The 18,391-nt window shown below is 34.4% G+C and overlaps 2 protein-coding genes across 2 annotated transcripts; one reads left to right on the top strand and one right to left on the bottom strand.

Annotated features, from left to right (window-relative positions):
* Positions 1-6,437: 6,437 nt before the first annotated feature.
* LOC105995439 (olfactory receptor 10AG1-like) lies at positions 6,438-7,343 on the bottom strand. The gene has a single exon (XM_013029152.1). The coding sequence runs from the start codon at positions 7,341-7,343 to the stop codon at positions 6,438-6,440; it is 906 nt and encodes a 301-aa protein (XP_012884606.1).
* Positions 7,344-11,501: 4,158 nt separating this feature from the next.
* Positions 11,502-15,135, top strand: LOC105995367 (olfactory receptor 5AS1-like). The gene is made up of 2 exons (XM_013029071.1): positions 11,502-11,610; positions 14,156-15,135. The coding sequence occupies exons 1-2, from the start codon at positions 11,502-11,504 to the stop codon at positions 15,133-15,135; spliced, it is 1,089 nt and encodes a 362-aa protein (XP_012884525.1).
* Positions 15,136-18,391: the final 3,256 nt, after the last annotated feature.

Raw genomic sequence — 18,391 nt, 5'->3', positions numbered from 1 at the left:
TCTACAATATCTTTGCTCGCTTCAAACTTAAATTGCTCTTAAATAAAATTCATCACACTGACCCTAGGGATGATTTTCTCTTGTGTGCCAATTTAATTTCTAGAGAATGGCCCTGCTTGGCCATTGTCCAGGTTCATTATTCAAAACTAGGATCTTGCGAATGTCTCTGTGGCTCAAGTGGTAGAGCACTCACCTTGAGCTGAAGAACTCAGGGACAGTGCCCAGGCCCAGAGTTCATGCCCCATGACTGACCAAAAAAAAAACTAAAAACTAGGATCTTTTGTAGACCAGTCCATTTTATTAATCCATCATGTACACATGGTTACTACTGCTGGACTGGGAGAGGCTGGGACAGTGAAATAGTAGTTAATTGTCTAGTTTTAGTGTCAATTAAAAAAAGGTACAGAATTTCTAGTCATTGCATTTAAATCGATCTGGACTTTTCCTCACAATATATTTTTCTTAATTTGTACAAATTCCTACTACTGAAAAATTTGACACTTGTTCACTGACACATACATGCCATGCTTGCCCTTTGCTATTTAGTATAGTAGAACCCTCTTTAGAATTGTGACTTTTATTATTGATTTAACTCATAGGGAACTTAAAGCAAATCATCTCTGGATAACAAAATCTGGATTATTAAAAACATATATTCAGCACCAATTTTTCTCGACTGTAATAATTATGACTATAATGAGATGAAGCATCAATATGTTTTTTTCCAACTTGTTAGACAATTACTTTTTTCTGGTACTTATTTGGATATTTGGGAATTTTGCTCTAAGTGTCTGTTTAGTTCTTTAAGAAAAAACAAAACAGAATCTCAAAATTCCTTCCTGAGTTTCCTATGTTCTTATTCAAATTCCTGAATTTCTCATTCGTGTGTGTGTGCGTGTGTGTGTGTGTGTGTGTGTGTATGTGTGTATGTGTGTGAATGTGTTTGTGTGCATACTTCAGTTTAAATTTAAGGCCTCACATTCTCTCTCCTCTTTCCATTCATTGCTAGCACTGACCACTTGAGTCACATCTCTACTTCTGGGTTAATGTTGGTTAATTGAAGATCAGAATCTCACTTTATTTTTAATTCCTAAGCTTATTTTGAACCTCAGCTTTCAGATCTCAACATTCCAAGCAGCTATCATCACAGGGGTGATACAACAGCACCCAACTGACCACTTCTTGATGTGACGTCCTAAATCTTTCATTTTTTATTTGCATTTCTTTGAGTTTATCAATCAATTGTAAGACAAGAATTCTAAGTTCTTCATTTAATATTTCAGCTGTTTCTATATTTAGGATTCTGTTAACACATGGCTGGAAACATTTGGAGGTGTCATGATTGTTTTGCTTTTAGGCATGTTTTTTAAGTTTCATATTGTAAAAATACCATAAAAGAGGTTACTGTTACATGAGCAAGGTAATGAGTACATTTCTTATCCAGCATCTTTGCCTCCTTCTTTATTTTCCCCCTACCATCCCTTCCCTCCCATCTCCTCAGCTACACTCCCCCCACCCTGCCCCCCCATATAGTAAAGTTCATTTTTTGACATAGTGTCTTGTACATCTCATTGTTGCAATGGGTAAATCTGTATCCCTATTTAAACAATTTGTTTTTTCCCTTGCCCTCCCCAAATTTTACCAACATCAAATATAGTGAAAACAGGGGTTATACTATGGGGAAGGGACATACAAAGCAACAAAAAAATCACATGGTACCTTATAGAAATGTTAGAAACAATAGCAAAGAAGAAAAATAAACACTTACATTTCTACTTTGTTGTGATAGCTACCAATTTTTGAATTAATTTTCTTGAGTTAGTAAAACTCTCTGCTATTGTTCAGAAAAGAGAAAGCACATAATAGGAAATCAGCAATAATTCAATAAACTACACATTTCAATATAGTAAAATACAATTGGAACAATATTATCAGGAAACTTAGAAAATTAAAAATCTGGGTACTTTTGTAAGAAACACTAGGGATATTTAGAAGTTATTTAAATGATTAATAATATAAGTGATGGATGGGGCAAAAGAAAAAAAGAAGCAAATTTTAAGAAGAAAACAATATTTGCCACAGTTATAAAGAAATAGTAGGAATGGCTTTGTGATGCTAGCTAATGTTTGCTATTCTTGCTATTTAGGATACAGAGTTTGGGAGGCCAGCCCAGATAGAAATGATTGTTAAATTCTATCTCTAACATAACAGCAAAACTGAAGGCAGAATGCATGGCTCAAATTGTAGAGTATAGGCCTTGAAAAGGTTGAAGCCCTGAATTTGAATCCCAGTTTTTCCTCCAAAGTACTAATAATAGTAATATGCTAACCAATAAAATAAATTCATAGAAGATAAACAAAAATGAGCAGTAGACAATGAATTTTTTCTGATGTGATATGGGATGAAGATGTTTATATATTTTTCTTTTTGTGTTTATCTTTGGGCTGAGGCATTGAAGTACAGATTCAATTTCTCTCAGGAGCCTAGAAAGGTTAGAACAGAAATCATTGTCTTTCAGCTAATCCCTACCCTGACTTTTGTCAACAACATAATGGCACTGGCCAATTATGCCCTGACCATTGCTGGGTGGAATGATGAATTGCTACAATTGTTTTCCCATATTCAGCTTTAATATTGTGGGAATTACAGTACCTATTCTTTGATTCTCCCTGTCAGCTAAGTGTGAGGATATCTGCTGGATTTTGCCTCTATGCTCTGCCAATGAAAGCACAGCTTGGCAATGATCGAGTCACAGATACCCACATGACTTTGGAATTCTGAATAAAACAAAGCGAACTAGAGCAACACACCACTGCTTTGGATTTTATTTCTTATGGGAAACCAACAACAAAAGAGACATATAACATGGGAAGTCAGTCCTCTGCTTTCCTACCGGGAGCAGGTTGAAGTTCCCATTTTCTCAAAAGGAAACATTACATTTTAACTGCAATTAAGAAAAAAGAAAAAGAAAAGAAATAAGCACGCATACAACTTTGAAGAATTCTGGGATCTGATGAATTCATTGAAAATAAGATGTAGGCATTAAACAAGCTTAAAGACATAAGAAGGGTATTTTAGAAATTGGAGCAAAACCTTATCCAAATATTGGGAAATAAATAAGTATCCAAGTACAAAGAGCATATAGACCCCAGAGAATGTAGATCAGAAAATATCATATCAAACATGAAATGTCAAGCTAAATGACAAAGCAAAGGATACTGAGAGGTGAGGGGAAAAGAGTCCAACTATATACATGAGCAAATGATAAGAATCACTCAGTTGAACCACAGAAGATATAACATATAATGCCATAGTTAAAACATGGGGAACAATTAATTGTAAACCAAAAATAATATACCCAGCTAACTTATCCTTTAAAACTGAATGTGAAATAAAGACTTTAAAATGTAAACAAATGAAAACAATTTCTAGCCACTAAGACTAAATTTCCGAATATACACAAAGAAATACTTCCCATAGGAAAGGTAATCATAACAAAAGAGATTAGGTCAGAATAAATTTCATAGGAGAAATAGATGTACATAAGATCATATGAAAGAATCCATGAGTTTAAAACTCAACTCTGCAGATAAATGAGAGTGAGAAAAAATAAAAGAATAAAAAGTGATACAGTCAACAGGGAAGACAACGAACAAAATTCACAAGGACCAGAAAATATTTTTTCAATAGTATTGTTAATTATAAAAGGTCTTACATTTCTAAATAAGATCATCTATCTATGAAAGACAAGATTCAACTGTTGTTTCTCTACAAAAGACTTAAAGAGAAACCTCTCTGAAGAGGAAAGAAGGATGCCCAATAGACACATGAAGAAATGCTCAACCTCTCTAGCCATAAAAGAAATGCCAATCAAAACAACATTGACATACCACTTCACCCCAGTTAGAATGGCTATAATCAAGAACTCTAATAACAACAGATGCTGGAGGGGATGTGGACAGAAGGGAACCTTACTGTGTTGTTGGTGGGAGTCTAAACTTGTTCAACCACTTTGGAAAGTAGTATGGAGGTTCCTCAAAAGACTTCACATAGAGCTCCCCTATGACCCAGCAATCCCACTTTTGGGCATTTAGCCAAATTATCACAAACAAGACCATACTAAAGCTACCAGCACGACTATGTTTATTGCAAAATTATTTACAATAGCTAAGATATGGAACCAACCCAGATGCCCGTCAGTAGATGAATAGATCAAGAAAATGTGGTATATATACACAATGGAATTCTATGCCTCCATCAGAAAGAATGACATTGCCCCATTTGTTAGGAAATAGAAAGACTTGGAAAAAATTATATTAAGCGAAGTAAACCAGGCCCAAAGAAACAGAGGTCCCATGTTTTCCCTTATTTGCAATAACTAGTATATGTCTGAGACAAGTAGAAAAGATCAGATAAGTTGATGTTAGGTGAAATGAACCCCAAGATAAGTATTCAAATGTTTTTTCTTTCTTGCAATTGTTTCTAACATATTTATAAGATATTTCTTTGTTGCTTTGTATGTCCCTCCCCCATGGTATAACCCCTGCTTTCATTGTATTTGATGTTGGTATAATTTGTGGAAGGGAAGGGAAAAAACAAATCATTTAAATAGGGATACAGGTGGACCCATTGCAACAATGAGATGTACAAGCTGTTATGTCAAAAAACAAACTTTACAACTTTGGCTGAGGGGCAGAGGGTAGATGGGAAGGTATGGGAAGGGGGAACAAGCAACAATGCTTGATAAGAAATGTACTCATTACCTTGCCCATGTAATCGTAACCCCTCTCTATGGTATTTTCTCAATAAAATAAATAAATAAAAAGAAACATATCTAACTGGAAAAGAGCATATACTGCCTGGAATTGAAGATTGGAAAATAATATATCAAGCAAATTAATTAAAGGAAGAATTCATAGGAAGTAATGTATAAAATTTAAAAATATTCTAAATATTCTTGATGTAACAATCAAAATATGGGTAGAGGGAACATTATCAGCTCTGACAAGACAGGAGACAGTTAATTTCAGATGACTTAAGAGATCAAAACTTTAAGGTGATTATTAATTTAATAGTATGTTATTTCTCTAATTGTATGTTGAATAGTTATCTCAAGTTAGGTACCCAAATAATCATAAAATTAGTCTCTCACAATTGTTGAGGTAAGTTCAACTTCCTCAAAATAGTTTCCTTATTTGTTTGTCTGGTTCCACAATGAGGGTTTGAATTCAGAATCTGGCCTCTATCCATTTGCTTTCTCACTCAAGGCTACCACTCTGCCACTTGAACCACCACAATACCACTTCCAGCATTTTTGGTTATTAATTGAAGAGTCATATGAATCTTTCTTCCTGGGTTGGCTTTGGACCAGGGTTCTCAGATCTCAGCCTCTAAATAGTTAGGATTATATATGTGAGCAACCAGCACCTGACCCACTAAAGGTTTCAAAGAAAACTCCTTCCTTCAGTTCTCTATCCTTGGGGATCTTTCCACCTTCCTTGGTTTGTGACAATGTCTTCCTTCTTCTTTACAAGTCGTTCATTTTTCTTTCTCTGTGTCCATTTCCTAAATCTCTTCTATTCTCTCTATTGAAGCTAAGGATCACTAGAAATGGGTTTCCATTCTAAACTATAGTGATCTCATTTCAAAATCCTTACTTCATTATATCTGAAAAACCCCTTCCTTTATTCAAAGATCTGTGATTTCTGGATTTCTAGATGGAGTTAATTTTGAGGAAATCATATTCAACTCACAGAGACCACTAAGCTAGAGGTTCTTAGAAGACAAAATACATGCAGGATATGTCTTTTGAAAAAAAAATAAGGAGGGGGAAAACAAAGGAGGAGGTAACAACGCTTGATAGGAAATATACTCATTACATTACTCATGTAACTGTAACCCCTCTGTACAGTATATTTACAATAAAATATACTAAAAAGAAATAAATATTGAAATAAAAACTGCAAAAAGAAAATTAAAACAGATAAGGAACAAAATAACATAGACTGTACTCCTTTGCATCCACCAGTTTAAGATTCTCTGTTATTTACCATAGAAAAAAACCAAAGCACTGAATCAGAAAAGGGAAGCTAACACCTCTGGCATGTAAAAAATTCAGAAAACTCATCCCAGAACAAAACCCAAATCCATGGTTATAAATCATTTCTCCTTATCTTTCTGATGCCGTTCAGGGAATGTTTTCTTCACTCTAGTTAACAGTGAAAGGGAAGATTAATTTTTCAAAAGGATGTATTTGCAACTGAGTTTATTTGTACTCTCATTAACCAGAGGCTCTTGTTAGCCTAAAAACTACCAGTGTCTCTTGGCTATACGAAAGCTAGCAGCGATATTAAATTTCATTATTGAAGAAGAGAACAAAAAGTGAAATATTCTTTCCTGTTGTAGCTAACTGACAAGCATACAAGATGTGCAAGGCTTCATGCCAGTAACTTATGCAACCGTTTCTTCAGTGCCACGGTAATATCCTTGTTCCTCAGAGTATAGATGAGTGGATTCAAAGTAGGGACCAAAATGGTGTAGAAAAGAGAGAGCAGTTTTCCCATCCCTTCATATTGATTTGGTTTGGGCTCTAAATAAGTGATGCTGGCTGTTCCATAAAATAAGACAACCACTATCAGATGAGAAGAGCACGTGGAGAAAGCCTTCGACCTGCCTCTGGCTGAGGTCAATCTCATAATGTTGGAGATGATTTTGCCATAGGAGACCATGATCAACAGGAAAGGAGCCACGATAAAGACGACCACAGCCACGTGGACTGCCATCTTATTCACGAACGCATCACCACAGACAAGCTTGAGCACGGGTGGAATGTCACAGAAGAAATGGTTGATCCTGTTAGACCCACAAAAGGGCAAAGAGAAAATCTGATAGGTTTGTCCGATCACGACTGGAATGACACTGATCCAGGAGGCAGCCACCAGCTGGGCGCAGACCTTGTGGTTCATGATCAGGGCATAGTTCAGAGGGTTGCAGATGGCCACGTAGCGGTCATAGGCCATCACTGTCAGCAGGAGGAACTCCATGCCTCCCAGCATAAGGACAAAGCACATTTGCGCAGCACAGGCAAAAAGAGAAATGGTTCCTTTTTGGGTACAAAGGTCCCTGAGCATTCTTGGGATAGTGACTGTGACATAACAGATTTCCAAAAAGGAAAAATGGCTGAGGAAAAAGTACATGGGCGTCTGAAGGACAGGGTCCATTCTGGTTATTAGTATTATTATGCCGTTGCACATTAGAATAGTCAAATAGATGAATGAAAATATGCCAAAAAGAACCCACTGGAGCTGAGGCATATCGGAAAACCCCAAGAGAATGAATTCCATCACTGTGGTGGTGTTCGAGTTTTCTCTTCTAGGTTGCTCCCCATCTGCAAATAAAATACGAGTAAGGTGGTGAATTCGTCCTCGTGTTAAAATAAATTGAACTTTTATCCTACTGACATTAGATATATAGGCGTATTTTATGAGTTTTTAAACAGTTTCCATTTACTTAGCTTAGACAAGATGAAATTTAAGATTTCCTAAGTGAAACAACATATCGGCCATTAAAACGAATTAATAAAATAAATTTCAGGATTTTTATTGGATTTGCTATAAATTTACCAACTCCAAGGGAAAACCTAACAGGGAGAAACCATGCTTTCTTACATTATCCTCAATAGTGAATTCTGTTACAGATCTTATCTATTGTTTTGTTCTGTCTTGTTTTTGTTCCTCTGTTATTGTAGTCATGTCCATAATTTTTCTTCTTTACCTTGATAAATTAATTTACTTTTTATGCTCACACTAGAGCTTGAACAATGAGCCTCATGTTTTCACTGGGCTTTTGTTGTTGTTTGCTTTGTTTTAAATTTAAATTCTATTGTAATAGTATCATACAGTTACAGTTACACAAATAAAGTAACAAGTACATTTCTTTTTGAACAGTGCTACCCCCTCCCTCATTTTCTCCCACCTTTTTCTCCCCCCTCCCCAATTCTTCTTCCCCCTAAATTGTAAAGTTTATTTCCAACACAGTGTCTAGTGTATATTACTGTTGAACACAGATGGAGCTAATCCTTGAGCTATGAATGCCGTCTTGTTTTTCTGCTGGCTAGTTGAAAATAAGAATATCATGGATTTATTTGCCCAGGTTGTCTCCAACTCATGATGATCCTCAGATCTCAGCCTAGCTAGCTAGCTAGAATTAGGGGCCACTATGGAATAATAGAGTCACTAGAATCTGGCTCCCACTTTTTCAAATCAAAAATTTCCCCTGGAAGTCCTTTTTAAATTCTTATTCAAACTATGTTTATGTCCCAGCTTTGTACTCTGATAAGAGTCATTTTGAAAATAATTTCTTAATGAAGAAAAAAATGCTTGCATTACTTTTGCTTTATTTATAACTATCTCTACTTACACAATATTTTTAAAAAATCTTGGAATACTACTTCGTTCAAAGTGATTTTTTTAATACACTAATACCTACTCTACATGAGTTAAGTTCAGCAGGAAATCTGACTTACTCCATACACTATTATCGTCATATCTTTCCTCTTGTCAATGGCAATTCCTCCTTTGTCATACAATTCTCTGGCAAGAAAATGTAATTCCCTTTTTACATTTCCCATATCATAATGATGTTTTGTAAAAGTTGTTGTTTGTCTAAAGCCAGTGGGCTGTGACTTAACCCCCTCCATGCCAATGGCAAGATCACATGAATATGATTTAAATACAAAGCAAAAATAAGTTTTCTTAATCAATCATTCATTTTAATATAATCTAATTTGAAGAAGTCAACACTTCTTTACAGGTTCCACTATACATGTTTTAATGCTGTACTCTCACTTCCCTCCTTGAACATTTTCCAAATCTTTTCAGATTGTTTAATCTGTATACTATTGTGTTTCACAAGGCAGAGCTTTAAAATTAGTAAATTAAGAAAAGTAGCCTATATTCTCAGATTTATTTTGTACTCATTTCCAATGCTATCTGAAAGAGTTTCAGGAATGCCATTCCCATTATTTGAAAAGGTCTAATTTCATAATTTAGTAAATTAAGAAATACATGTGATTGAAGAAAGAAAAGAATGTATATTTCAGGTAGAGATCTCTTAATTTTAGGCTTTTCTGATTAATTAGTTTGAATCTTGATCCTCCAAATGAAGGAAATCCTTCAAAAACAGTGGAACATCTTGTTTACAGCTTACCTTTATCGATTTGCATTGAAACAATATGAGGCGTGGGTTTTTAGATCTTTATTGGCTTTTCCTTATTCTCAAGTAATGCCATTAAATCTATAATATTTTTTGGTCCTTTTATATGTCAATTGCTTTTAAGAAGGAATATTATTGTGTACCCTGGGGAACATCTTCTCTTGTGTATTAATTTAATTTCCAATGGATGTTTATGTTTCTAATGTGTTTTCGAAGATAAACATGGTTTAATCAAACTCTCCTATTATCATTATGTGTCTTTTGTTTTGGCTTTTTTTCTCATTTATACTGCATTTTGCAATTCCTCTATACAGCATGTTTTCTTCCCTGTCCTATGTGTAATTTTGCTAATTTTTCTTCTAAAATTTAAACTTTTCCTGCATGACTCATATACATTCTTCTAGGACATCCATGTATGCAGCAAAGTCCCCAACTTCCCAAAGTATCTCAACTTGAGTAAAGCATTTCCAAAAAGTATCTCAGCCTTTGCTTGTAGAATTAAATCTATTTTCACTTTTATATACTAAGGTCCATTCAACTTTTAGAAAAATCTTTAAGAAGACAGAATTTCTGTCACTTGTCCAAGGGATCAATTCTTAGCTGCCTAAGACATCAGAGTCTTGAACCCTAACCACACCATTCTCCAATAGTCTCTCCTCTTCCTTGGGTTTTAAGGATTCAGATTCTAGTAGTAACATTTACCATCACTGCACAAAATCACCATCTCCAATCCAGACCTGTGTTCACATTGGTCATAAAATCCTAATACTAATCCTATAGAAATAATGAAAGATTCAGTTGCCATTTAACAATCACAAGTATGTCTGTTTTCTGGAATATAAACCTATGATAACAACAACAACAACAACAATAATAGTAATAAGCCTATAATATAACATAATGCAAGTATAGTATAATAGTACATATTTAGTTGATTTTCCCTATCAACACAGAGAAATGAAGAGATAAGAATTTGTCTCCTTTTTTTGAATTTTCTGGTTTTAGACAACTCTGACATCTGTATCTTTGCCCAACCTAGAAGATTATATTAGGTACTAAATTTATTTTGGAGTCACTATCTTCTTCTGAAGCCCAACCTGTCCTAGACCTTCTAATTCTCTTGTCTTCTCTCCATTGCTAGGAATATAATTGTGTGTCACCACACCCTGTCTTAAGAAATCAATTTCCTTCCTTCCTACCTTCCTTCCTTCCTTCCTTCCTTCCTTCTTGTCTTCCTCAGGGAATAAATGAATTAAATGATTTGGTTAAAATATCCTTTAAATTTTTTAAAGTCAGTTCTATACATAATTTGACATGTTTCATCTCCTTGCATATTTCAAGTATTGCAGTGAATATTACTTGTGTAGCAACATTAAATATGCTAATATTCACTCCAGGATGTCTTTTAGTGTATTTGTAAGCAAATATATGTAATGGAAATGTAAATGAAAACAATTCCTTTATGAAGTTACTTCTGAAAACCATTTTACATCAAAGAATGAAAAAAAGTTTCAATTCATTAAATATCCACAATGGGCTTCACTGCTCTAGAGAATCAAAAAGAAATAAAACAGCTAGAAAACATTCAAATACTGAACACTTTTCCCTGATGTAAAAATCAGTAAGTATAATATTCAAAGGGATTAATTACTAGTAAGTAAAAAACATTCTGTAGGTATCTAGCTTCTTTGGCATGTGTTCATTGGTCTTCTCTCTCAGGATCATCCTTGCTTGTATGCTTTTTCATAGTAATTACTTTTTACACTCAGTTCAACCTAAAAATGCGCAGAATATTACTGTTAATGAGACGCACTAGGCATTCACTTTGGTTAATCTGTCTCAAAATGTGGCAGCAATTACACTGGAAATTTGTAGATAAAAAAATTGAATTGGCAATGGTTGAATAACATCTGTAAGCAATTATCTACTCACTCGACACTGTGTTGAAAATGAAATTTACAATGAAAATGAGAGAGGGGGTAACACTGTTCAAAAATTAATTTACTCATGACCTTACTTATGTAACTGCCACCCCTTTGTATATCACCTTCATAATAACATATATAATCAATATATATAATAACATAAAAATCAATTAAAAATAAACTCTTTTGTAAACTACTTATAAATAATTCTTTTAAAAGATGCCAAAGACCTCAGTGTAAGACATAAAACTTTGGAAGTACTAGTGGAATTTCTAGAAGAATATTTTCACAGTATAGTCATAAAAAATCACTCTGAGGAATCCTGTAGATGATAGCTCAGGAAATAAGGGCAATGATTTGTGAATGGAATTACATCAAATTGCAAAACGTCTGCAGAAGAAACAAGTACCACAATGTAAGGAAAGCCTACAGAAGGGGAAGAAATCACTGCCAGGTAGTCATCTGATAAAAGGTAAGCATATTCAATGCACAGAGAACTAAAAAAAATTAAGCACCAAAAAAGAAATAATCAAATAATTATGAGCAAATGAATAGAGCAGACATTTCTGCAAAGAAAAAAAACTTAGTTATGAATTAATTTTTAATTGAAATACAGGAAATAAAAATTATATTCTCAAAATTGTGAATAATTATGCAAATAATTGTGAATAATTTTAAAAGATCTTGAATTGTTAACATTCAAAATTCTTTTTTCACTATTTAATTTGTCTGTGGAGTTTATATGTAGATATTTATTTTGTTTTCAAACATACTGATGGTATATTTTTAAATGTAGTAGTTGCTTAGGCTTTCATATAATACAAAACGAAAGAAGTATGACTTGATTTTAAGTAAAAGTAAAATATGTCAGAAATCCAGGATCATTGTAATTTGTATGATTTTCAAAAAAGACTGTTACAACTCAGAAGATATATTACTAAAGGGAAATATTCATCAAGGTAAATGAAATGTTAATATTCAAGTTTAATATTATATATAATATATCACATGACTGTAGAACAGATAACTTTAAATATTTTGTGGACAAATGTGTTTTGGGAGAAGGATTCTGAATAAGTCTCCTGGTATGAGAGCCATCTTCATTATCATGCTTTTGATAATGAATTTACTGCTCTAATAAATCATGGTATGTGTATATATATATATACACATAGAGAGAGACACATAAATCAAATATTAAATTACAAACTTGAATGTGTCACTTACTGTGGTTCTGTTATACTTTAACATAGTTATTCAAAAAGTTGTCAAAAGATAAAATGTATCACGGGAATATTTAATGAATCCAAACAATAACCAATTACCTACAGGCATGCTTTACAAGAGGTATCAAAAATCCTTTGTTGTTATTTTCTTTTCCTTTTTGTCCTGTTTGTTCATTTATCTTTCTTTGGAAAGATAAAGGAGGCAATGAAATGGTAGGAAAAAAGGTGAAGAAGTACACAAGTATTACTCACTAGACATTATATTGAAAATGAACTATGATATTTGTGGGTTGGAGTGGTAGGGTAAAATTGAGAGAGAGCAAGGGAAGGGGTGACATTATCCAAAATGAAATGTGGTCATTACTTGACTTACTTAATTGTAACCTCTCTATACATCACCTTTTCAATAACTATATATATATATATATATATGTTTAAATCCCCTAATTCTTGACAATAATAAGAAAAAATAAATCCTCTTTATCTCATTTGAAACACATTTTGTGTCCATTTGAGTTCCCACAAGGCAAAGTCATCCTTTCTGTGAAGCATACTCAATTTCCTAAGAATTCCTTTATAAAATGTACTGGACTTCTGGGAGCTAGTGACTCATGCCTGTAAATCTTAGCTATCCAGGAGTCTGAGTTCTGAGGATCACAGTTCCAAGCTAGCCCAGGCAGAAAAGTCCACTGGACTCTTACCCTCAATTAACCACTAAAAAACAAACAATAAGAAAGCAAGCAAGAAGTGAAGGCATGTCTAAAGTGTTCTAGTACTAGCCTTAGGGGATACAGGGAAGGGCACACAGGCCCTGAGTTCAATCCTTAGGACTCACACAAACACACACTCACACACACATGAACATACACATAAACACACACATTTGTATAACCAAAAATGGAAATGCACTCTAATATATTGAGGCTTAATCCATCTCCTTATTTTTGCTTTCAGGAGACAAAATATTATAGAAGAAGAATCTCCATTAGTGGCAAATATTAGTGGCAAATATTCTTTGGGTATTTTTTTGTTTTATAAAGAAGGACATATCAATCTCTGTTACAAGCTTTTAGTAGCTGATTCTTTAAATCCCTACATCTCTTACACGATTATTGTGTATTATATGTATTATATTAAGTTAGTACTTTCATAAACATATATATTCTACTTTAAAATTTTGATTGAAAAGTGGTATATAGAGGGGTTAGAGTTGCATAAATCAGGTACTGAGTACATTTCTTTTTGAACAGTATCGTCCCTTCCTCATTTGCTCCCAGGTTTTACCCTTCACCCCACTTCCCCAAAATTGTATCATTAATTGAAAACATAGTGTCTAGTCAGTATCACTGCTGAATTGGTTCAAATATGATTTTGTGGATAAAGAGAATATAGTTTAACTGTGAGCATATCTTCCAACTTTTATTTCAATTATCAATTAGAAGGAGAAACATCACTTTAGGGTTATAAAAATAGAATTTCACTCTATAGATCATGGTCACCTTTCTTATTCTATCAGATCTCATCTCCTGATCCAATTCTTCACCCATCATATGAAATTCATAACTATCAAGAAATAATATATCCTAAGTTACCATTGTTTTCTGAAGCAAATGATAATTTTAATTGTTTTCATTAAGTGAAAAAAGCCAAACAAAATCATATCACACTGAATGCCAGACCTGTGACATTTTTAACCGTGTATTTGCTTCCTTAAAAGGCAGAATAAAGATTGTGGTCCACTCATCACTCAAGTCAATTCAAATTGCCAGCTTTCCATTTACCTCCAATGAGGAAAAGAAGAAAACTCCAAAGATGTCAGAGAAAAACGATTCCACATCTTTGTTGGATTCACGGATTCTCTCCCTCTCAGAATCACACTGTTCTTCATATTTCTCATTGTCTATTCATTGCCAGTGGTGGGAAACATGGGCTTAATAATTCTAGTTAATACAGTTTCAAGTCTACAAACCCCTATGTATTACTTCCTTGGCAACTTGTCTTTCTTAGACATCAGTTACTCCACAGCAATTACGCCCAAAATGCTGGCCAACTTCTTGGCTGCCAGAAAGAGCATCTCTTTCTATGGCTGTGTGGTCCAGATGCTTTTCTTTGCTTGCTTTGCAGACGCCGAGTGCCTCATCTTGGCAGCAATGGCCTATGACCGCTATGCGGCCATCTGCAGCCCCCTGCTGTACTCCACGCTGGTGTCCAGGCGCGTCTGCCTCGGTCTCATTGTGCTGGCCTATTTCTGTGGAAGTGTCACGTCGCTGGTGCACGTCTCCCTCACGTTTCGGCTTCCCTTTTGTGGTTCCAACGTGGTCAATCATTTTTTCTGTGACATCCCTCCCCTCCTGGCTCTGGCCTGTGCAGATACCCACATCAATGAGCTTTTGCTCTTTGCTTTGTGTGGCACAATCCAAATCAGCACTTTTCTAGTCATATTCGTCTCTTATTTCAGCATCTTTTTAACCATGTTGAGCATCAAGTCCTCGGGAGGCCGGAGCAAAACCTTCTCCACCTGTGCATCCCACCTCACAGCCGTCACTTTATTCTATGGAACACTGCTGTTCACCTACTTACGCCTCACCACCAGCTATGGCCCAGACAGTGATAAGTTGGTTGTACTGTTTTCTACAGTCACCTTTCCTATGTTTAACCTGATAATCTATAGCTTCAGGAACAAGGATGTGAAGAATGCCCTTGCAAAGCGCTATTTGAAAAGAAAAGAAAAGAAAAAAAAGCTCTATGAACAAAAATGGATTTTCAAATGACCAAAAATTTAAGGTCTAGCTGGAGCTGGTGTCTCAGACCTGAAATCTTAGCATGTTGAGATTTGAAACCACACTAGGTAGGAAAGTCTTTGAGACTCTTATCTCTAGTTAGCCATACCACACAGACACAAAAAAAACAAAACAGAGCTGTGGCTCAAGTGGTAGAATCCTAGCATTGAGTGAAGATACAAAAATAATCTAAGGAACAGCACCCAAGCCTTGAGTTCAATCCCCTGGACCAATGCAAAAAAAAAAACAAACAAAAAGCACAAGAAGAAGAATTTGGTCATAGGGTTGAATGGATGGTAATCAAGTGGTAACTTGGGTAGCAATTGTGAGGTACTGCAGAAGAAATACAAAGGCCTTTTGTTTCTTTGTCATCTCAAATCGTCATGCTCATCCTCAGAAACTAGTCCATGAAAACCTTACTCACAATTCATAACACATTTGCCAGTAATTATTTTTAATGTGGTATTTTAAATGTGGTATGCTACTTTGAGCAGCATGCATATTTCATCATGTTTATTCTTCCAGCAAATAAGTATATTATAATTTATTTTTAACTTCTTTTACCCATATTTTTGGTTATTAGTTTGAACAATAAAGTTAAGTTTATTCCTGAGTTTTTGTAATATTGCTATCGTAAATGACATTTATTTCACCTATTTCTGTCCCAAAAATTTACTGTTATTACAGAGAATATTGTATGTTAACCTTATTCCTGTAACTCTCCTAAATCTAATATCTCTAATTATTTTGAATAGGGTTTCTTTATGAACAAGATCATGTCATCTCAGATAGGGGCGATTTAACCTTTGCCATGCAGATGCCTTTTATTTCTTTCTCCTCTCTAATTGTTCTACCTATGATTTCTTTGCCATATTGATTTGAATTGGAGCAAGTAGGCATCCTCTTCCTACAGGTCTTAGAGGCAAATGCCTGCAACATTGTCCCAAGCAGTAGGACATTAACTGTTGGGTGTCCTATGTGATTTTATTGTATGAAGGTAATTTCTTCTTTTTTAAAATAAAATTTTTATTGTAAAGATCTGTACAGAGGGATTAAAGTGAGTACATTACTTGTCTATTATTGTTACCTCTTCCCTTCTTGTTATTGGCCCACTATTTCTTCTCTCCCCCAAATCCCACACTCCTCCCCCACCCCATCCTCCCACACAAAGTTGTAAAGTTCATTTCCAATATGCTGTGGGTATCCTTGTTTCAGGGTTTTGTTATTATCCCCCTTCCCCTTCCCAGATTTTATATATATATATATATATATATATATATATATGAGATGCAGGGTACCAAAATGAAGTACAGTGACAACAAGGGTATATGCCATAGTGGAAAGAACGTACAAAGGAAACAACAACCACAAAACAATAACATGTTACATTTAAAAGAATAACAATAAAAACAGGCCTCTTGTACAAACAAGACCATACTAAAACTATCAACACAACTATGTTTATCGCAGCATTATTCACCATTGTTAAGCTATGGAATCAATCCAGGTGCCCCTCAGTAGATGAATGGATCAAGAAAATGTGAATTCTATGCTTCCATCAGAAAGAATGATACCACCCCATTTGTTACAAAATGGAAAGACTTGGGAAAAAATCATATTAAGAGAAGTAAGCCAGTCCCAAAGAAGTTTAGGTCCCATGGTTTTCCTTATTTGCAATAATTAGTATACATATAAGATAATTTTATCGGATGATCTGAAAAGCTCAAAAGCCATGTACATATGACTATATAAGATGATGCTAAGTGAAATGAACCCCAAGATATTTTCTTCTTTTATCTAATAGTAGCCTGAACTTTTATTCACTTAAGCGAAATCACATAAAAGACGTATCTGTTGCATTTATATACTCATTAAGGAAAAGGGAGAACAGATCTATTTATTTCAGTGGCTGCTCAATATCACATAATCATCATATCACAGATCAATAACAAATTTTTCATCAAAAGAGTGCCTTACTATGTACCTCTGACCCATTGCTTCTCCTATCTTATCATTGTTTTTTCAGCCATAACTATTTTTAGTAACACAGCATTTGCAGATGAAAATAAATTTCTAAAAGTTCAGATACAAATTACAGAACTGCTGGGTATAAAAGACATTTATTAATCCAGGGCTACTAGCATCATTGGTGATACATTAAGGCTTCATCTTTTCAGAGAGCTTACTAAATTTTTAATGAATCACTGCAAGGAGCTTCTCAATGATAGGCACATTGTAACTCAACATGGAGAATAGTCTCCCTTCTGAGAGTTATCATTGGATGTTAACAAATGAAGTAAATTCCAGCAATACTTATGAAAAAGTAGTTGTATATTTGCAAGAGATTTTTCTGCCTACATCATTTGATCCAGGAAGCTGCCTTATGGCTCTAACATAATTTTATAGAAGAATATCAATCAAGTAAAACCAGTTATTAATTAATCACTCAGCCATTGAAAATTTGCTTCATTTAATATAGTTTATTGGAGGATAGATTCACTTATTGCTCTAACTTTCCTAACAATTTAAAGTCAAAATGCAAAAAATGTTTGAGATTCTATTTAGAATATAAAATAAAAATTTCCATTCTTTGCAAAATAAACATGCCATTCCATTATATAGGTACAAAAATTAATAATACAATATAAGATGTTAGAAATGAAATACAAATTATCCTTCTCTCACAGATTTGAACAACTATATAATATAACCAAAAACCTCTTTCAGGCAAATGATCAGACAGAAATGGATGTTTCTAGAGCAATGATTCTTAAATGATACAACAATGAAGCACCTATCTTCTTTAAATGATTTCTTGAACATCTTGGAAAGTGAGGGATGGTGTTAATATCATAATTCAGTGTGAAGACCATGACCATACAATGTTAGTTCTCCACTATTTTTTCTAAGTTCTTTATTCTAGAAATACTGAACAGAGGGGTTACAGTTACATGATTACGATAAGAGGATTGCAGTTAAAAGCCAGTCTGAGCAGAAAAGGCTGCATAACTCTTTTGTTGTTGTTGTTTCACTGTTGAATTGGTTCACTCTTTCTCCACCATTTCTGTGCGTCTCCTACCCCTCCCCAAATCAGATAAACATATAAGACAAAAGGTACAGAAATAAAAAACAGCCACAGCAGTGAATCAAGCAAAGAAAAAAGGAAAGAAGAAAATAAATGTCATATAGACTTTTCTGCCCAGGCTGCCTTTAAGTTGAAATTCTCTGATTTCAGCCTTCTGAATGC

The sequence above is a fragment of the Dipodomys ordii genome, unplaced genomic scaffold (genome assembly GCF_000151885.1).
Source record: "Dipodomys ordii isolate 6190 unplaced genomic scaffold, Dord_2.0 Scaffold117, whole genome shotgun sequence".
Classification (NCBI taxonomy): domain Eukaryota; kingdom Metazoa; phylum Chordata; class Mammalia; order Rodentia; family Heteromyidae; genus Dipodomys; species Dipodomys ordii.
The sequence above is the reverse complement of the archived record's forward strand: the minus strand, read 5'-3'. Positions and strand labels throughout refer to the sequence as shown.

Coding starts and splice junctions, on each gene's coding strand:
- LOC105995439 (XM_013029152.1), bottom strand. CDS start 7,343: ATGGAATTCATTCTCTTGGGGTTTTCCGATATGCCTCAGCTCCAGTGG.
- LOC105995367 (XM_013029071.1), top strand. CDS start 11,502: ATGGAATTACATCAAATTGCAAAACGTCTGCAGAAGAAACAAGTACCA. Junction 11,611..14,155: donor AGGTAGTCATCTGATAAAAG/GTAAGCATATTC, acceptor ACCTCCAATGAG/GAAAAGAAGAAAACTCCAAA.